The sequence below is a fragment of the Vigna unguiculata genome, chromosome 3, assembly GCF_037176805.1.
Source record: "Vigna unguiculata cultivar grain cowpea cultivar isolate G323 ecotype 2 chromosome 3, ASM3717680v1, whole genome shotgun sequence".
In the NCBI taxonomy this organism is placed as follows: Eukaryota; Viridiplantae; Streptophyta; class Magnoliopsida; order Fabales; family Fabaceae; genus Vigna; species Vigna unguiculata.
The window spans coordinates 30,010,938-30,033,501 of record NC_140794.1 but is presented as its reverse complement, the minus strand read 5'-3'; the positions used below and the strand labels follow the sequence as shown (position 1 = coordinate 30,033,501).

The 22,564-nt window shown below is 38.9% G+C and overlaps 1 protein-coding gene across 1 annotated transcript; it reads left to right on the top strand.

Moving 5' to 3' along the window:
• The first annotated feature begins 137 nt into the window (after positions 1-137).
• On the top strand, positions 138-2,289 carry LOC114179710 (L-ascorbate oxidase homolog). The gene is made up of 2 exons (XM_028066129.2): positions 138-1,533; positions 1,618-2,289. The coding sequence occupies exons 1-2, from the start codon at positions 170-172 to the stop codon at positions 1,913-1,915; spliced, it is 1,662 nt and encodes a 553-aa protein (XP_027921930.1). The 5' UTR covers positions 138-169; the 3' UTR covers positions 1,916-2,289.
• The last annotated feature ends 20,275 nt before the right edge of the window (positions 2,290-22,564 follow it).

Below are 22,564 nucleotides of genomic sequence, written 5' to 3'. Positions count from 1 at the left end.
AGAAAAAAGAGGGAAGTTTGAGGAAGAGCGGGTTTGGAGGGAGCGCGTAATGTTAGGGAGATATTGAGTGGTGGAAGAGAGGGTTGGAGAAGTATAAAAGAGGGAGGGAGAGGGAGGAACAAAATGTGTACGAGTTACATTGTAATCAATAACAATAAGAGGAGAAAAAATGGGTGGAGTTACAAGGATTTCAGTGATGTTGGTTTGCCTCTTGGCAGGAGTGGTCTTCCCCACAAGGGCTGAAGATCCTTATCTCTACTTCACTTGGAACATAACCTACGGAACCCTAGCTCCGGCAGGGGTGCCCCAACAGGTTATTCTAATCAACGGCGAATTCCCAGGCCCCAACATCAATTCCACCAGCAACAACAACGTCGTCATCAATGTTTTCAACAACCTTGACGAGCCATTCCTTTTCCATTGGGCTGGAATTCAGCAAAGGAAGAACTCCTGGCAAGACGGCGTAGCAGGCACCAACTGCCCCATTCAACCAGGCGCCAATTTCACCTATAAATTCCAAGTCAAGGATCAGATCGGAAGCTATTTCTATTACCCAAGCCTCGGCATGCACCGCGCAGCCGGCGGCTTCGGGGGCCTCCGCATCAACAGCCGTTTGCTCATCCCAGTGCCCTACGCCGACCCCGAGGATGACTACACCGTGCTGGCAGGTGATTGGTACACCAAGAGTCACTCCACCCTCGCCAAGCTCCTCGACAGTGGCCGCGCCCTAGGCCGTCCTCAGGCCCTTCTCGTCAATGGCCAGAACGCCAAGGGTGACGGCACTGATCAGCCCCTCTTCACCATGCTTCCCGGTAAGACCTACAAGTACCGTCTTTGCAACGTGGGTCTCAAAAACTCCGTCAACTTCCGCTTCCAAAACCACCAGATGAAACTGGTTGAGATGGAAGGCTCCCACACCGTTCAGAACGTCTACGACTCCCTCGATGTTCACCTCGGCCAGTGCTATGGCGTCCTTGTCACCGCTGACCAAGAGCCCAAAGACTACTACATCGTTGCCTCTTCCCGCTTCACCAAAATCATCCTCACCGGAAAAGGAATCATCCGCTATGTCAACGGCAAGGGCCCAGCTGCCCCTGAAATCCCCGAGGCTCCCGTCGGCTGGGCATGGTCTCTCAATCAGTTCCGCTCCTTCCGCTGGAACTTGACCGCCAGCGCTGCCAGGCCAAATCCCCAGGGCTCCTACCACTACGGCCAGATCAACATCACTCGCACCCTCAAGTTCGTTAACACCGTCAGCAGGGATAACGGTAAGCTTCGCTACGCAATCAATGGTGTTTCACACGTCGAAAGCGAAACCCCACTCAAGCTCGCTGAGTACTTCGGTATCGGCGACAAGGTCTTCAAGTACGACACCATTCCTGATGAGCCACCAGCAAACCTTGGAACCGCCGTCACCTTGGCTCCCAACGTTGTCAAGTTCGAATACCGCACCTTCATCGAGATCATCTTCGAGAACCACGAGAAGAGCGTCCAGTCCTACAACCTTAACGGTTACTCCTTCTTCGCTGTGGCGTGAGTATTACTATATCATTATTCACATTCTTTATATTATTCTCGGAAATGAAATGAAAATAATTTGTTTGTTTGTGTTTGCAGGATTGAGCCCGGCACTTGGACTCCCGAGAAGAGGAAGAACTACAATCTTCTGGATGGTGTGAGCAGACACACCATTCAGGTGTTCCCCAAGTCATGGGCTGCGATCATGTTGACATTCGACAACGTTGGAATGTGGAACTTGAGGTCGGAGATTGCTGAGAATAGGTACTTGGGACAACAGCTTTACATCAGTGTTCCAACTCCAGAACGGTCCCTCAGGGACGAGTACAACATGCCCGACAACGGTCTTTTGTGTGGCGCTGTCGCAGGTCTTCCAAGGCCACCATCATACGTCTAATTCAGTTGGACTACTATTACCACTCCATGCTTTCTCTGGTTAGCTTTTGCGACCTGCACATTGCATATGATGAAATCAAATGAGAGCCTCCACAAAATTTGGAGTACATTTACCACTGCGTGCGTTTTCTCCGGTTATCTTCTTATCTTCTCCTCTCGTGATTTCACGGTCATCCAGATAACACCAACACATAAAAACAAACACACAGTTAGAGATCATTTACAACTTATGAATAAAAAGAGAATACACTAGACATTTTAATATAGTTGCATACAATAGACCACACTTTTTAGCCATGGATTAGGCAACACATTTTAAATATTATGTATTCTTTAGATATTTATTTAATTATTGCGTTTATATTCAGAATATAATTCCTATAAAAGATCGTGCAAATTTTAATGATTATTTTCGTAAAATGTAACAATTTAAACCGTTATAATTTACGTTTCGTCACAAAATATAATGTGATAATTTCAAACAAGTCACAAAACACCCACCATATATTACACTATATAAAATAACGATTTCATGGAATAAATTATGGTAGTTAAAAATATAATGACGTTTATAATGACCGCTATTATTGGTTGTAACTCAAAAATTTTATTATTTATTATTATCCACGTATATTTATAATTTTGTAATTTAATAAATTTTTACTAATGAAAATTTAAAATAATAACATAATATGTAACTTGCTCCTCAGTGCTTGTTGATGTAATCTCTGATTTTGGATCAGTTACAATAGAGCGGTCCCATTTTTCCAACTCCATGACCTCCCTTCCATTTCTGAGAGCTTCATCAACAGTATCAGGTCCCAACGCATTAACCAGTGAAACAAAGAATTCGGTGAGTGAGAGAATGGAACAATCTCTTGAACTTGACAGCAGTGTATTGAAAAGCAGATTGAGCTAACAAAGGTTTATTGCCATTGCTACAACCTTTCTTCATATTGGGACTAATAAATGGTTTGAAATCACTAAACTATTTACATTTCGATAGAGGAACGTCTTCCATCTTTTCCTCAAGTAGATCAAATTTGGTAAGTACTAGGAGAAACTTTTTGTAATGGAAGACGGGATGTGCAATGATGTTTTCAAAGAGAGCCTTAGCCACCATCATTTTGTTTGTAGAAACCCTTCACTGTATGTAATATTCATCATAGTCAGATAAAGCATCTAAGAATATTACAACATCCGTGTCTTCAAAAATCTCCAACCACTTTGCACTTTGGGCCAAGGCTTTTAGGATGTAATCTGATCAGTTGGTATCTATAAATGGAACATAAAGTGGAGTAAGAAATCAGTTAACAACTTAAAGCTTTTAACACAACACCCAGAAACTTAAAAACATTAGTGGGTGTAAACTGAGAAGTGAGAAGTTCCTGTGATAAGAACTGCTCGAACCTGACTTGATAATCAGCATGCAAAGAGTATTCAATGCTTAATTAGCAGAGGTTTTTATTTTAATTTGCTAAAGTTTGTAAGGCCCCTTTATATTTTTCTGCCCTAAAGATTAGTGGGCTGCCATTGTAAGTGGACCTAAGGCCGGCCCAACGCATAAAGTTCTTAGGTCTGCCCTAATTCCACACTCACTCTCACTCTTGCAGAAATCAGCAGCCGTCGCCTTCCGCACTAGAGCTCTGCTAGGGTTTATCCTGGTCTCGAACCAGTTTGTCCCAAGAGCTCAACTAACGATTTCTACTCCACGTAAGTAACTCTAAACCTATTGTACTTACCTCCTAAAGCTTTACATTCGTTTTCCACCGATTAAAGCCCGAAAATAATCGTGTCCTTTGCTGTTCCGACAGTTCTTAGGTCCGTCACTCGAGCTGCTGTGCTCCGGAGTCCAGTGCCGAGGTCTGTACGAACCCATTTCCAGGTACGGGAAGTTAGGGTTTCAGTCTTTTGGTGTTGTCTTGGCTGTTCTTGAGTGAGTTACTGATTGCATGGATAAATCCTTCGTTTTGGTGTGATTAAATGCGTTGTATGCTTGGTTGGTTCGATATACATGGTTGTTGTAGTGAAGAACAGTGGCGAGACCTGTTAATCTCGCCCAAGCGAGTCAATCTCGCCTAGGCGAGATGAAACAGGGAGCTCGCCTAGGGCTATTGCACGAAAAGTCGCCCAGGCGGCTCGCTCAACTTTTGAGCGAGCAGGCAACTCGCCCAAGCGAGAGGGATCTCGCTTAAGCGAGATCCCGCGTTGCTCATGCTCCTGTTTTTGTGCTCTCGCCTAGGCGAGGGGGGAGGCTCGCCTGAGCGAGCACGTCTCGCCTGAGCGAGACCCCTCAGCCTGAGCGAGATGCTGGGCGAGACAGTGCTGTGATTCAGATGTTTGATGGTTCCCGAGTGATCTATCTTGGTTGAGTATGATTGTGTGATGATGGACATGTATATAATAGAATATTTTGCATGTTTGGCATGAGTTATAAACGACGTATGACGGGTCGGGTATGATATTGACATGTGAAATGAATGAATGGGTTGGAACTAAAGGAATACGTGATTAATATGAGGTGAGACCCTAGATTCATGGGGTGGTGATGATCAGGGGTATGGATTCGAAATCTGACGCGTATGAGGAATTAATCTCAGGGGTTGGTATGGAAATGTAAATATGATTTTAATATTCTCTTATTTCTGAATTATGAGTGTTGGTCCGTGTCAGCGTGTAAATTCCTTGGGGTCTCTAGGCGAGACCTCCGGGATCGCGCTTCAGTGGTCGGGACGTAATTCCATGGCCCCTGTTAGTGGGTGTTCATGGTGGTGCCCCATCTGTATAACTAGGTAAGGATTCAAGGTAAGGTTGCATCCTGACGCTCAGAGGAGCCAGTTAGTCTCACTTAGAGCGGACTGACTCTGGTGGTGGGAGTAGCAAGAGGCCTGAAACTCATTAAGGGCTAACCTTGTGGTGGGAGAGATTTTGATTCATCGTAACACTGGTAACACATGGCTCAGGATCGAGCAGCTCAGGGTTGAGTAGAGGTATCCACCACAAGTGCAAGCATCCGCTGAATCCGACCGAGTTATACGTATCCGGATGAGTCGAGTCGAGTCGTAGTGTATTGAATGAAGAGTCATAACATGTTTGGTTGCTATGTAGATGAGATGATGAAAATATATTTGATTGCATGTTGAATATGTTGTTGGCTCTAGCTTACCCGTTTTGTTGCATGGTTGTGATGTATGTGGCTGTTCTTTCTTGCGATGATCATCAACTTGGTTGATGGGAGCAGATGGGCGGGGCTCTCGTGGTCAACTAGGGAATGACGACTCCGCTACTTAGCCATCTGGGCTAGATCTTGAACGTCTTTCTTTCATGTTTCTTTAGGGCTATGGCCCCTGTATTCGTGGTTATTAGATTGTAAACTTTTAGTTAAACAGCTATCCTGCTTTTGTTGGCATCGTGGTGTGCCTATTTTTGTAGGGGTGAGGTTGAGAACCCCAGGACTGCGTTGTTATGCTGTTATCACGTGATGTTTCCTTTAATTTCGTTTAATAATTAAATGGGACGTTACAAAGTTTGCCACAACCTCTTTTTACGGTTTTAATTGATAATTATTATTTTGAAAACCTCTTTTATTTTTAATTATTTTATTATATAAATTTAAAATATCCATGTTTTCTCTTTTTTTGGAGGTTAATATCTCTCCAATTTGACAATTATATCGTAGAGGTTTCCACATTTGTATAAATAAGTATTATTTATTCTTTGGGTTTTCTATTTTATTTTTCTCGATTCTTTCTAATTTTCTAAATACAATAATTTAGTGTTTGTATTTTTGTGTTAACAATATTTATTTGTAAAATTCATTCAAATATTTTAATTTGTTAGTGTTCAAATATATATATATATATATATATATATATATATATATATATATTATATATATATATGTATATATATATATATATTATTAAAATATTTTTTTAAATCATCATAATAATGTAAAAGTAATTTAAACTATAACGTAATTACAACTTAATTTATAATTACTCAAAATCCAAAATAGACTAAATATAAATTCATTTTAAAATAAATAATAAACTTATTATTAGCATCATATTTATTGTAACACTCCTTTTAATTTAAAGCGCAAAATTAAAGGAAAACGTCACACAGAGATAACAAAGTAGCGTAGTCTTGGGGTCATTAACACAACCCTTACAAACCGGGCACACCACGATGTCAAAGGAACACCAAATAAAAGTCTGACAAAAGAGAAAAGGGTAGCAAGGCGTAACAATACATGGGTCGTAGCCCTAACGAAAAACATGAAGGAAGGAAATATAAAATCCAGCCCCAATGGCTAAGTAGCGGAATCGCCATTTCCTTGTTGACCGCGGGAACCTCGCCCATCTGCTCCCATCAATTAAATTGATGATCATCGCAAGGAAGAACAACCATATACAATACAAACACACAACAAAACGGGTAAGCTAGAGCCAATAACATATTCATCATACAGTCAATTATATTTTCACAATCCCATACCCACACAACAACCGAGCATGTCACGACTCTTCATTCAATACACTACGACTCGACTCGACTCATCCGGATACGTATAACCTAGTCGGATTCAGCGGATGCTTGCACTTGTGGTGAATACCTCTGCTCACCCCCAAGCTGTGTGTTACAAGTGTTACGATGGATCAATTTTCCCTCACCACAAGGTTAGCCCTTAGTGAATTTCAGGCCTCCTACTACTCTCACCAAAGGAGTCAGTCCGCTCTAGGTGAGACTAATTGACCCCTTAGAGTGTCAGGATGCAACCTTACCTTGAATCCTTACCTAGTTATACAAATGGGGCACCACCATGGACACCCACTACCAGGGGCCATGGGATTACGTCCCGACCATTGAAGCGCAACCCTGAAGGTCTCACCTAGAGACCCCAAGGAATTCACATGCTGACACGGACCAACATTCATAAATCCGCAATAAAAGAACATTAAATTATATTTACAATTCCATACCAACCCCTGAGGTTAATTCCTCATGCATATCACATTTCGAATCCATACCTCTGATCATCACCATCCCATGAGTCTAGGGCCTCATCTCATATCAATACCATGTTCCTTTAGTTCCAAACCACACATTCATTTCACATGTCAAGTTCCCCCAACACCCATCATTCATCATTTATGAATCATGTCATGCATATATAGCAAACCATTAGGCATATATCCATACATATGTACATGCATCTCATCATGGCAGTCATACCCAAACAATTCCAATCATAAGTGAGTAAATACACAACCCAACACCACACTGTCTCGCCCAATCCCTCGCTAAGGCTGAAGGGTCTCACTCAGGCGAGACAGTCTCGCTCAGGCGTGTCCCCTTCGCCTAGGCGAGGGCTCGAAAAGAGCATCAAGAAGCAATGCGGGATCTCGCTTAGGCGAGACCCCTCTCGCCTGGGCAAGATGCTCGCTCACTCAAAAATTTGAGCGGGTCGCCTAGGCGACCTCTCGTGCAAACTGGTTTGGGCGAACCCCCATTTGTCTCGCCTAGGCGAGACTGGCTCGCTTGGGCGAGATTAACAGGTCTCGCCACTGTTTCACCTGCAGCAGCCATGTTTTTCAAACCAACCAAACATACAAAGTATTCTCACGCATCAAATCGAAGGATTAAACCATACAATCAGCAACCAACTCAACACAGACCAAAACGACTAGAACTAGAAACCCTAACTTCCCGTACTTGGAAAGAGGCTAACAGAACTTCGACGCGGAACCTCGGAGCACAGCAGCTCGAGTGATGGACTTGAAGAATTGGCGAAACAGCGGAACAGTGGAAGAAAACGAGATTAGTTCGAACCCTAAACGGTGAAATGCGAAGAACAACTCAGGAAGTAAATACAGTAGGGTCAGAATCACTTACGTAGAGTGGGAATCACTACTTGAGCTTTTAGGCGGACTGGTTCGAGGTGGGAGACAAACCCTAGCAGAGCTCTAGCGGTACAGTGGATAGGAAATGGCTGAAGGTTCTGTGAATGCAAGGAAAAATGGAGTGTTAGGGTAACTGAAACAGGTTTTATCAGTTGGGCCAACTCTAGGCCCAAGCACAAAGGGCAGCCCTTTACTCTAGGACAGAAAAAATAGTAAGCCAAAATTAATGGGCCTTACATTCTCCCCAACAAGAAAAATTTTTGACCTCAAAAATAAGGACTCACCAGGTAAACAGATGTGGATGTGATTTTCTCATGTCCTCCTCTAACTCCCAAGTCGAGTCACTCGTCCTCCGATCCCAGATGACTTTAACAAGACTAACGGTCTTTCCACGGCGTTACTCAACCTTGCTATCCTCAAGGGCGATGAGTGGTACTTCCACCGTGAGGTCTTCCCTGATCTGTATATCCTCAACTTCCAATACGTAGGTCGGATCGAATACATACTTCCTCAACTGTGACACTTGAAACACCGGATGAAGGTTCGTCAACTGCGGGAGTAATGCTATCTCATACGCCATTGGCCCGATCCTCCTCGTGATTTGATACAGGCCAAGGAATTTGGGAGAAAGCTTCCTTGAGCGGAGAGCCCTTCCCACACCAGTGGTTCGGGTCACCCTCAAGAACACATGATCGCCAGCTGCGAACTCCAAGGGTCTCCTCCTACGGTCTGCATAGGCCTTCTGTCTACTCTGAGAAGCCTGCATTCTGTTCCTCACCATTCTCACTTTCTCAATGGTCTGCTCTAACAACTCTTGTCCGACCAACACTGCCTCTCCATCCTGATACCAACAAAGAGGAGTCCTACACCTCCTGCCATAGAGAGCCTCGTATGGCGCCATGCCAATGCTCGCATGAAAGCTGTTGTTGTAGGTAAACTCGATCAAGGGCAACACCTCGTCCCAAGCCCCTAGGTGATCCAATATACATGTCCGTAGTAAGTCCTCAAGTGACTGAATGGTCCTTTCTGATTGACCATCAGTCTGGGATGGTAGGCCGAGCTCATAGTCAACTTTGTCCCCAAGGCCTCCTATAAGGTTTGCCAAAACCGGGATGTAAACCGTGGGTCTCTGTCGGAGACTATGCTCGAAGGTACACCATGTAACCTCACAATTTCCCTGACGTACAGCTGAGCCAACTTGGCCATTGACATCCTCAAGTTCATCGCCAAAAAGTGGGCACTCTTGGTCAATCGGTCCACTATCACCCAAATGGTGTCATGTCCCCTAAAATTTCGTGGAAGATGAGTCACAAAGTCCATGGAGATGCTGTCCCATTTCCACACGGGTATCTCCAAAGGCTGTACAATTCCCCCGGGTCTCTGGTGCTCCACCTTCGCCTTCTAACAAGTCAGACAGGGGGATACAAATTGTGCCACATCCTTCTTCATTCCTTGCCACCAGAAGTTTTCCTTGAGATCCTGGTACATCCTAGTCATGCCAGGGTGCAGACTAAGACGACTCTTATGTCCTTCCTCCATAATTAACTTCTTCACCTCAACATCATCAGGTACGCATATCCTACCCTGAAACCGCAGTATACCATCATCACCCAAAGCAAAATCTCCAGCCTCATCTGACCCGAGCTGTTCTCTAACTCTGTTCAGACCGGCATCCAACAACTGCCTCTCTCTGATCGAGTCCAAGAAGTCACTAGATATAGTCAGGGTACTACACCTAATGGACTCGGACTCCAACTCCACCTGTATCCTCATGTCTCTGAACTTCTCTAGTAGTTCTACCTCTTTTATCATGAGATGTGCCATGTGCACCGTCTTCCTACTCAGAGCATCTGCTACCACATTTGCCTTCCCTGGATGATATAGAAGCTCGAAGTCATAATCCTTCAAGAATTCCATCCATCTTCTCTGTCTCATGTTCAGCTCCTTCTGGTCAAACAAATACTTGAGGCTCTTATGATCGTTGAACAAACGGAACTGAGCACCATAAAGATAGTGCCTCTAGATTTTCAAGGCAAAAACTATAGCCGCCAACTCTAGGTCATGAGTGGGATAGTTGCGCTCATGCACCTTAAGCTGTCTCGAGGCATACGCCACCGCCTTCTTTTCTTGCATCAAAACACAACCAAGTCCATGATGAGAGGCGTCACAAAAGACCTCAAAAGGCTTCCCCACGTCTGGGATCACTAGTATCGGTGCACTGGTCTGTCTCTTCTTCAGTTCTGGGAAACTCTCCTCACACTTATCCGTCCAGGTGAAGGGTTGGTCCTTCCGGGTAAGCAAGGTCAAAGGTGCCACTATCTTGGAGAATCCCTCTATGAACCTCCTATAGTAGCCTGCTAACCCCACAAAGCTCCTAATCTCTGTGGCCGACTTAGGACTTTCCCACTTTACCACTACCTCGACCTTTGTTGGGTCCACTGCAATGCCTTAAGAACTGTACTTCATCCATCCAAAATTCGCACTTCGACAACTTGGCATACAACTGTTTCTCTCTCAGAACACTAAGCACCACCCTCAGGTGATGAAGGCATGACCACCTCCTCAGAAGCTCCCTCAAGAAGGATCACTAGAAGCATGTCAGAGGGGAGTCTTTTATTCCATCACCTTTATCTTTGTTTTGCATTACTTTAGTTTGAATTCCCTAAGTTGGTTTCTAGTTGATTTATTTTGGTTGACTTGTTGACTTTGATCCAAAGTTGACCTTTGACCAAGATTAGATTAACTTAAACCAACATGCTAATCCTTGTTTGTCTTGTTTTGTAGGTAATTAAGAGAAAGTATAGCATGGCTAGGTGGCACTTGGTGATTGGAGCACTTGGATGAAGTGAAAGAGAGAGGAAAGCATAAAGCATAAAGCAAAAGCAAAAGTAGACATGTACCTTGTCTCCTTTTGCCTTTGTGGTTTATGCCTTAGAAGGTCACTTGGTCTCCTTCCTCTTTTGGCCTAGAATCCTCATGGGAATGCCTCCACCAATCATCTCCCTTCACTTGGCCAAGACTCACTCTCACATTAGGTTTAGGGTTTGCAAGTTAATCCTTTTTCATGTTTTTGTATTTGCTAAAGGACCCCTATGAACTCCTATTTAAAGGGTGCTCCTTGTCTTGTAAAAGGGTTGATCATTTTGTTATAAACTTTGTGCATTCAACCACCAATTTTCGTGAGCTCTCCTTCCTAGAAGTGAACTCACCTTTGCCTTATCTTGCTTGCAAGTGGCGGCACCATCACTCATCTTTAGGGCTTGGTTGGCTTAGATCCCCCCCTATGAGTGGCGTGCTTCTTCCATTCTTCATCTTCTATGCTTTCCATTTTTATTGTTTCTTCTTTCATTTTGCTCTTTAGTGTTGTTATTGCCATGTGTGTTTAAGCTTGAATCCAACTCTCTTCTTCCTTTCTTGAGCTTGAGAAATGAACCTTCACATCTATATAGCATGCTATCTTAATGTCCAGTGGGAATTTTCAAAAAGCTTTCTTAAACAACTTCACCATATTCATAACTCTAAAAGGAAACAAGATAATCCTTCATCATCAAGTGTTCTTCATGCTCCTCCTGAGTCTTAGAATAGATAAGGATGTCGTCTATGAAGACTACGACAAACTTATTTAAGAAGGGTCTGAAAATCCGGTTCATGTAGTCCATGAACAATGGGGGAGCATTGGTCACACCAAAAGGCATAACCACGTACTCATAGTGTCCATACCGGGATCGGAAGGCCGTCTTCTGCACATCATCAGCCTTCACCAAAATCTGATGGTTACCTAATCGCAGATCTATCTTCGAGAACACTGATGACCCATGTAGCAGATCCATCAAGTCATCAATCCTCGGGAGTGCGTATTTATTCTTGATAGTCATCTTGTTTAATTGCCTGTAGTCCACACACAGACGTGAACTCTCATCTTTCTTCTTTACTCTTATCTATAACAACTTCAGTATTGTTAAGAAAGTAGTCAACAAAATAGTAAGGGTAAAGTAACCCAAAGTCATCTCCCAACGAACACGGAATTGATTTTTAAGAAATTAGTTCTTATAAAACTATACAAGTGTTAGTCAAATAAAATTATAAAAATAAGAGGGATAAAGATAAAAAGATAAAATAAGATATAAACAGTAGTAAAGAAAATAGATTGATTCCATTGCTTTTTCAAAATAGATTCATCATCGGTTATCTAAAGATTATTGCTCAATTAATTATTGTTGTAGATTTGCAAATTAATCAATGTAAAGTCTCAATTAATTTGTTGGCGTTCTCACTTTTAACCAAAGTACAGTCTCAATTAAAAGTGAGAACTTTTAGATTATCCATAGTAAATTCAATCAAAGTACAGTCTCAATCAAATTTTACTATGCCTAATCATGTCTATTCTTTTATCTCCTCACCAAATAAAAAGCTTAATTAATCAAAGTAAAGTCTCGATTAATTTTCATTAGAGTAAATACCTTTAACCAAAGTAAAGTCTCAATTATTGGTAAAAACTCATTTAATCATGTGAAAGTTTCTAAATAAAATCAAAGTAAAGTCTCAATTTAATTTAAAAACCCTTGAACACATATGATCAACATGCATATAGATTTAAAATCATTACTTGTTACATGATTCAAAGATAAAAGACATAGATGAATTAAAACCTCAACAATAATAAAAAGAACAAAGAAATTATTTCATTCTAACCTTAGAATCCATAATGAAATTACAATGGAATCAACCCAAGAAGTTTAGCAATCCATGGAATACAAAAGAAGAATAAAGGAAGAATAGAGAAAAGAAAAGAGAGAGAAAGAAATTAGGTCCCCCTAAGGGTTCCAAAACTCCGAAGTCCCGAGCTTGTTTTCTGCTTCTCCCTTGGTCTCTTTATATAGGAATTGGACTGGGCTTTTCTGTTGCTAAAATCTCTCAAATATCTTTAATATAAAGATAAATATAAATATTTTAAAATATTTGGAGAGATATAGAGTATTTGACAAATATAGTTGGTTGATAATATCAATATCTAATATAATTAAATTAATTAATTACTTAAAGATATATGATAAATTATCACCAATTAATATTTGTATTAATTTTCCAAATCAACCCTTTGCAATCTCCTCAAATTATCTTCTAAATAATCCAATATCTTCAAGATATTTTTGTTTGTTGTGGATCTAAAAAGATTCCAGAAGATCTTGTCATATTTAAAAAGATTTGGTAGTTAATATCTTTTAATATTTTATGATATAATTAAATAAGATAATTATTTAAAAATATCAAATAAAATATCTAAAGATATATTTTCCCAAATTATCTTCTATCATAAAGATAAAGAAAACCGCAAGGTCCAACTTTTTTGTTCCTCTCTTCTTGGTTTAGCCAAACTTCTTCACTTTTTCAAGTTTTTCTTGTCGTCTTCATGTAATGCTTGACTTGAATTTTTATGCTTTTAATAATTTCTTATTCTTGGATTTATCTTTAAGGTGTCATGAAGCTTTAATCAATTTATTTCCACACCTCCAGGAGCTCAACTTAGCTGCAGCTGCACTAACACACCTTAAAATATCCAAAGAACATTTATGCAACTAAAAAGCTATTTTTAACATGTTTTTGTATCTCATGCTCAATAAACCCAATTATAGGAAATCCTAATTAAATCAATCTTTAAACACACAAATTCAATTAAATACCCAGAATTAAACACTAAATGAGGGCAAAAATACGCACTCATCAACTGGCAAACCCAGACGTTTCACACAACTAACTGACACAAAGGAGTGTGTCGCTCCAGAGTCATACAACACACAACAAGACACACCAACTATCAAGCAGCAACTGATGAGTGCGTATTTTTGCCCTCATTTAATGTTTAATTCTGGGTATTTAATTGAATTTGTGTGCTTAAAGAGTGATTTAATTGATAATTCTGATAATTAGGTTGTTTGAGCTTGTGTGATAAAAATGTCTTAAAAAGTGATTTTTAGCTGCATAAATTATTTTTGGATATTTTAACGTTTGTTGATGCAGCTGAAGTTAAGTTTTAAGCTCATTTAGAGGTGTGGAAATAAATTGATTAAAGCTTCATGACACCTTAAAGATAAATCAAAGAATAAGAAATTATCAAAAGCACAAAAATTCAGGCCAAGCATTGCATGAAGACGACAAGAAAAACTTGGACAAGTGAAGAAGTTTGGCTAAACCAAGAAGAGAGGAACAAAAAAATTGGACCTTGCGGTTTTCTTTATCTTTATGATAGAAGATAATTTGGGAAAATATGTCTTTAGATATTTTATTTGATATTTTTAAATAATTATCTTATTTAATTATATCATAAAATATTAAAAGATAATAACTATCAAATCTGTTTAAATATGACAAGATCTTCTTGAATCTTTTTAGTTACACAACAAACAAATATATCTTGAAGATATTGGATTATTTAGAAGATAATTTAAGGAGATTGCAAAGGGTTGATTTGGAAAATTAATACAAATACTAATTGGTGATAATTTATCATATATCTTTAATTAATTAATTAATTTAATTATATTAGATATTGATATTATCAACCAATTATATTTGTCAAACAGTCTATATCTCTCCAAATATTTTTAAATACTTATCTTTATCTTTATTTTAAAAGATATTTGAGAGATTTTAGCAACAGAAAAGCCCAGTCCAATTCCTATATAAAGAGACCAAGGGAGAAGCAGAAAAAGAGACAAGCTTGGGACTTCGGAGTTTTGGAACCCTTAGGGGTGCCTAATTTCGTTTCCTTTCTCTCTCTTTTCTTCTCTCTATTCTTCTTTTGTATTCCATGGATTGCTAAACTTCTTAGGTTGATTCCATTGTAATTTCATTATGGATTTTGAGGTTAGAATGAATTAATTTCTTTGTTCTTTTTATTATTGTTGAGGTTTTAATTCATCTATGTCTTTTATCTTTGAATCTCGTAAAAAGTAATGATTTTAAATCTATATGCATGTTGATGATATGAGTTCAAGGGTTTTTAAATTTAATTGAGACTTTACTTTGATTTTATTTAGAAACTTTCATGTGATTAAATGAGTTTTTACCAATAATTGAGACTTTACTTTGGTTAAAGGTATTTACTCTAATGAAAATTAATTGAGACTTTACTTTGATTAATTAAGCTTTTTATTTGGTGAGGAGATAAAAGAATAGACATGATTAGGCATAGTAAAATTTGATTGAGACTGTACTTTGATTGAATTTACTATGGATAATCTAAAAGTTCTCACTTTTAATTGAGACTGTACTTTGGTTAAAAGTGAGAACGCCAACAAATTAATTGAGACTTTACATTGATTAATTTGCAAATTTACAACAATAATTAATTGAGCAATAATCTTTAGATAACCGATGATGAATCTATTTTGAAAAAGCAATGGAATCAATCTATTTTCTTTACTATTGTTTTTATTTCTTTTTATCTTTTAAATTTTATTTCTATCTTTGTTTATCTTAATCCCCTATATTTTTTATTTTATTTGACTAACCGCTTTGTATAGTTTTAGAAGAACTAATTTGTTAAAAATCAATTCCGTGTTCGTTGGGAGACGACTTTGGGTTACTTTACCCTTTCTATTTTGTTGACTACTTTCTTAACAATACTGAAGTTGTTATAGATAAGTAGTATTAATTTGAACGCGTCAACGACAGCGTTATCAGCAACCCATAACCAAGTTACCTAAACTAGTCCCCTCTGCTCCTGTCATAGCATACACCCTGCCTGTCGCCTGAGGCCTGTTGCCTCTGTCCCTCCTCTGATGCTGATGGGGAGTCTGAACTGGAGGGCGTGTTGTTGCCCTGGTAAGGTTGGGACAGTCCTTCCCTAAGTGGTCTTCCTTGCCACAGTTGTTACACCGACGATAACCCTCCACACGCGGGCAGGCACTCCTCAGATGAGGGCCTCCACATATGTAGCACTGCACTCGACCCTGTTGGGGAGGAAGACCCCTAGACCCCTGAGGCTGATGAGGAGGTCTGTCATACGGTCTCCTCCGCTCGTCATGTCTGGGCTTGGACCCAGATGGTCCACCAATCCTTTGAGGCTGTTGAGGCCGCTGACCCTCTACCTCGTTCTTCATCTTCTCCATTACTCTGGCCTTCTCCACCAGAGCGGAAAAATCCTTGATGGACAAGGGTGCCACCATCAAGCGAATGTCGCCGCGGAGTCCATTCTCGAACTTGCGACATCTCCACTCCTCATTGATGAAGGATTGACCCCAACCAAGGATGGAGGCAAATGCTTAAGAAGACTAAGCATGTTTAGAAAGGAAGTTCACTAATCCTTCATCCCTTTCATTTGTGTTTCCTATTTTTGATTCCCTAAGTTGACTTAGTTGAATAAACTTTAGTTGACTTGTTGACCTTTGACTAGGTTTGACTTGTTGACTATAGTTGACCTGACTTAAGCCAACATGCTAATCTATGTTTATTTGCTTTGTAGGTTAATTAGGAGTAAGAAAGCAATGCTAGGTGGCGCATGGTGATTGGGGAGCATAAATGATGTGGAGGAGAGAGTAAAGCAAAGGCATAAAGCATAAAGTAAAAGGCATGAAGCAAGTGTACCTATGTACCTTTGGTCTCCTTTGTTTTTAGCACACTTTGGCCACTATTTGGAGACATATGAGACACATTCTTTGTCTCCTTTTGTGCTAGAACGAAATTAGCCTTGCACACACCATAGTTGGCTCTTTTGTCTCTCATTTTGGTAGCCTTATTTGACCTAGTTTCTAGAAGCTAGGGTTAGGTTTTTGTAGAGACATCCTTAGGTATCTTTTATTTGCTTAGAGGCCCCTAAGCTCTTCTATATAAGGGGTGCTCCTAGACATGTAAAAGGGTTGAACATTTTGAAGTAAAAACACTCTTGTGTCTCAACCATTTGTGAGAGTTTCCTTCCTAGGGAGTGAATACTTTTAAGCCTTATCTTGCATAGCAAGTGGCGGCACACATCCACTCATCTTCAAGGATGCCATGGCTTCTAGCCTAGCCTTGTAGTGGCGTGCTTCTCACATTTTTACCATTTCTTTCCTTTCCATTTTATGTTTTCTTCTTCCTTTAATTGTTCTTGGTTTTCTATGGTTTATGTGCTTTCCATTTCCTTTTTGTTTTGAATCAACCCATCATCTTCTTCTCTTGAGCTTTGTGAAAGGAACCTTCACATCTAGATAGCTTGCTATCTTAATGTCCAGTGGGGATTTCACTTACCTTTCTTAGTCAACTCACACCATATTCAATAATCTTAAAAAGGAACAAGATAATCCTTCATCACTCATCGAGTGGCAAGGTGTAGAAACGGCTGAGATGCTTGAACTTCTCAGCATAATCAGCTATTGACTTCCCTCCCTGTGTGAGCTGGAGGAATTCCACCTCCTTGGCGTATCTGACGCTGTCAGGGAAATACTCTGAGAGGAACTTTCCCCAGAAGGCTTCCCAAGTGACTGGCTCTCTCCTCTCCTCCAAGATAGATTTGGTGCTGGTCCACCAATGTTCGGCCTCCCCGGTGAGCATGTACACTGTGAAAGCTAACCTGTTCTCCACTGGACATGTTTTTGCATCAAAGATCCTCTCCAGATCCTTCAGCCACTGATCTGCTGCGTCAGGGCTTGTCTTCCCGTTGAACTTCACGGGATGGTGTTTCAGAAAGTCTTCCAGACTCCTCTCCCTAACTGGTGGTCGTGGCTCACGGCCAAACACAGGGGCAACCGCCATGTTCTCCTCCAGCTGGCGGAGGGCCTCCATATGTTGTTGATAGCATCCTTGGCAGCCACCCTTGTAGCTTCTATCTGCTGCATCACCAACTGCCTGTCGCTGCATAGATGCCTCGTGCTGCTGCATCATAGCTGTACTTTGCTGCGTCAGGGCAGCTACCATCGCCTCGATAGCCCTGGCGATATCGGGCACGTCACCCTGGGACGATTGCGAAGTCCTACGAGGAGGTGCCATAGTTCACTGACACACAGAAAATCACTTGGTTAGGCTTGATAAAGGAAAGAATTTTAACTAAGCACTCAGAGACACACAGAGAAAGCTAAGCGGACAACCCAAGTCCATAGACCTAAGGAACGACCGCTCTGATACCATAAATGTAACGCCCCATTTAATTTAAAGCGCAAAATTAAAGGAAAACGTCACACAGAGATAACAAAGTGGCGTAGTCTTGGGGTCCTTAACACAACCCCTACAAACCGGGCACACCACGATGCCAAGGGAACACCAAATAAAAGTCTGACAAAAGAGAAAAGGGTAGCAAGGCGTAACAATACATGGGTCGTAGCCCTCACGAAAAACATGAAGGAAGGAAATATAAAATCCAGCCCCGATGGCTACGCAGCGGAATCGCCATTTCCTTGTTGACCGCGGGAACCTCACCCATCTGCTCCCATCAATTAAATTGATGATCATCGCAAGGAAGAACAACCACATACAATACAACCACACAACAAAACTGGTAAGCTAGAGCCAATAACATATTCATCATACAGTCAATTAAATTTTCATCATCCCATACCCATACAACAACCAAGCATGTCATGACTCTTCATTCAATACACTACGACTCGACTCGACTCATCCGGATACGTATAACCTGGTCGGATTCAGCGGATGCTTGCACTTGTGGTGGATACCTCTGCTCACCCCCGAGCTGCTCACCCTCGAGCTATGTGTTACAAGTGTTATGATGGATCAATTTTCCCTCACCACAAGGTTAGCCCTTAGTGAATTTCAGGCCTCCTGCTACTCTCACCATATGAGTTAGTCCGCTCTAGGTGAGACTAACTAACCCCTTAGAGTGTCGGGATGCAACCTTACCTTGAATCCTTACCTAGTTATACAGATGGGGCACCACCATGGACACCCACTACCAGGGGCCATGGGATTATGTCCCAACCCCTGAAGCGCAACCTCGAAGGTCTCACCTAGAGACCCCAAGTGATGAGTGCGTATTTTTGCCCTCATTTAATGTCTAATTATAGGTATTTAATTGAATTTGTGTGCTTAAAGATTGATTTAATTGGGATTTCCTATAATTGGGTTTATTGAGCTTGAGATACAAAAACATGTTAAAAATAGCTTTTTAGTTGCATAAATGTTCGTTGGATATTTTGAGGTGTCTTAGTGCAGCTGCAGCTAAGTTGAGCTCATGGAGGTGTGGAAATATATTGATTAAAGCTTTATGACACCTTAAAGATAAATCCAAGAATAAGGAATTATCAAAAGCACAAAAATTCAAGCCAAGCATTGCATGAAGACGGCAAGAAAAACTTGAAAAAGTGAAGAAGTTTGGCTAAACCAAGAAGAGAGGAACAAAAAAATTGGACCTTGCGGTTTTCTTTATCTTTATGATAGAGATAATTTGGGAAAAAGATATCTTTAGATATTTTATTTGATATTTTTAAATAATTATCTTATTTAATTATATCATAAAATATTAAAATATATTAACTACCAAATCTTTTTAAATATGACAAGATCTTCTGGAATCTTTTTAGATGCACAACAAACAAATATATCTTGAAGATATTGGATTATTTAGAAGATAATTTGAGGAGATTGCAAAGGGTTGATTTGGAAAATTAATTCAAATATTAATTGGTGATAATTTATCATATATCTTTAAGTAATTAATTAATTTAATTATATTAGATATTGATATTATCAACCAACTATATTTGTCAAATAGTATATATCTCTCTAAATATTTTTAAATATTTATATTTATCTTTATTTTAAAAGATATTTGAGAGATTTTAGCACCAGAAAAGCCCAGTCCAATTCCTATATAAAGAGACCAAGGGAGAAGCAGAAAACAAGCTCGGGACTTCGGAGTTTTGGAACCCTTAGGGGTGCCTAATTTCGTTTCCTTTCTCTCTCTTTTCTTCTCTCTATTCTTCTTTTGTATTCCATGGATTGCTAAACTTCTTGGGTTGATTCCATTGTAATTTCATTATGGATTTTGAGGTTAGAATGAATTAATTTCTTTGTTCTTTTTATTATTGTTGAGGTTTTAATTCATCTATGTCTTTTATCTTTGAATCTCGTAAAAAGTAATGATTTTAAATCTATATGCATGTTGATCATATGAGTTCAAGGGTTTTTAAATTTAATTGAGACTTTACTTTGATTTTATTTAGAAACTTTCATGTGATTGAATGAGTGTTTACCAATAATTGAGACTTTACTTTGGTTAAAGGTATTTACTCTAACGAAAATTAATTGAAAATTTACTTTGATTAATTAAGCTTTTTATTTGGTGAGAAGATAAAAGAATAGACATGATTAGGCATAGTAAATTTGATTGAGACTGTACTTTGGTTGAATTTACTATGGATAATCTAAAAGTTCTCACTTTTAATTGAGACTGTACTTTGGTTAAAAGTGAGAACGCCAACAAATTAATTGAGACTTTACATTGATTAATTTGTAAATCTACAACAATAATTAATTGAGCAATAATCTTTAGATAACTGATGATGAATCTATTTTGAAAAAGCAATGGAATCAATCTATTTTCTTTACTATTGTTTTTATTTCTTTTTATCTTTTAAATTATATTTCTATCTGTGTTTATCTTAATCCCCATATTTTTATTATTTTATTTGACTAACTCTTTTGTATAGAATTTATAAGAACTAATTTGTTAAAAATCAATTCCGTGTTCGTTGGGAGACGACTTTGGGTTACTTTACCCTTTCTATTTTGTTGACTACTTTCTTAATAATACTGAAGTTGTTATAGATAAGTAGTATTAATTTGAATGCGTCAACGACAGCGTTATCAAATTTGATACCCACACACTTATCCTTTTGCACTCCTGGGCAAAATTGAGTAATTTCAAAACTTGTTCTGAGGTATTTTATTTCACATCAACACTGGATCAAAGGAATGAACATCATTGGAAACAAATCAATCTTCTAGAAATCAAATTATTATGTATATACAAACGGAAAGGTTCTATTTTTCACACATGAGTTAATCTTTTGAATTCACAATACAATCAATTATGAAAGAAAGCACTCAAGTTAAATGTGTATTTTATCACCAAAATTCTCTCAAGTGTTTTGGCTTGTGTTTTCACTCAAAATACTCATGTAAGCAAACTCTCATAATACTTAACAAGACTCTAATATTCACAAACTTTTAGAAAAATATGCATTCAAAGATCATGAGGACTTTTCATAGGTTATAATGGGGCCAAGGCAAAGGTAGGAAAAATTTTAGGATTTTTGGGTTTTTGAAATTAAAATATAGAAAGAATAATGGAGCATAATTTCAAAAACAACTCTTTTTCGTTTATTGCTCTTTGTTGCTCTCTCTTTTTTTTTAGAAAGCAATTATTTTTTTCATTTCAACACTTTTTCATCAACAATTTTTCCTTTTGCCATTTTTATTAATTTGTGGGTGAGGTACTCACCCACACACTTTATTCCTCAAACATTCCTGAACACAATCCATTAGCTCCTTCTTTCTTCCTAAGGTAGAATATAGTCTTTTTCTTTTCAAGGTTATGCAATAGGCTTAAAACAAGAAAAAGAGGTTTAAAGCTCAAAGGGGCTACCAATGGATTAATATCAAGGTGGGCTTATTTGGCCAAGTAGCTAAAAACAAGAAATGCCTCAGTCATATCAAATCATGCATATTCACCTAAGATGCAAAACAAAAGAATCAAGCTAAACATTTGAGTATAAACAAACATGAGCAAGTCACTCAAGAAAAAAATAGGAATGACATATGGCAATTCATCCTTTACATTAAGGCTCAAGACTCACAAGGTCAAATTCTTTCACAAAAGATTTAATCAAGAAATTCTAAAATCAACTCAATTAGCAAATCATAGAAACAGTCCACTCATACCAACATGACTTTTATTTTTCTAGAATTATGATCATCCCAATTATTGAATCAAATCCCAAAATTCAATGTCAATATGTTTTATTGAAAGCAGGGAAATATTTTTGGTGGATTTCTTATGAGACATATTGTTTAAAAGTTTCACTTAGTAAAAAGTTAATACTTTCACAATTTTCTCAGAAAGAAATCACATTTTTTTTAAAATGAAAAAAAAACACAAAAAATAAAAAACACAAAAAACAAAAAACAAAAAACATAAAAAGGAAAATCCTACCTACAGTTTGTCTCCCCCATACTTATTTCAAAAAAAATGTCCTTGATGGACTTATTTTGGGGAGGAAACGAAAATTTTTTTGATTTCTGGCTCAATCTGGCCATATGTCAAAATTTATTTTCTTTAATTTTATAAAGTACAAGTCAGCTTGTACCATTTTTTTAATTTTTACTTTTTGAAGTTTATGAAAACTAAAAACAAAAACACATATTTTTGAAATTTTATATTTTTTATTAAAATCAAAAACAAAAAACAAATATGCATGCAATTTAAATTTTTTATCAACAATGCTTTCAAAAGAATTTGAATCTAACCTGTTTTCTTGTTGCAACAACCTTTCTTCTTTTTCTGCAGCCATGTCAACAAAGATAACCACTGAAAACTTATTTGCATTATTCACATCAACAAACTTGATGTGTGGAGTGTGTGGCTTCAACTCAACTTGAGCATCATCAGGTGCATTCGGATAGTTAACCGGATCATTAGTAATCCTTGTAATCTCATCTTGTGAGCAAAAATCTGCACTTGAAGTAGTTGAATCTGCTGCTTCATCATTAACCAAGTCAGTTGCAATAGTATATGCTTCAGCTGCATCTTTAAA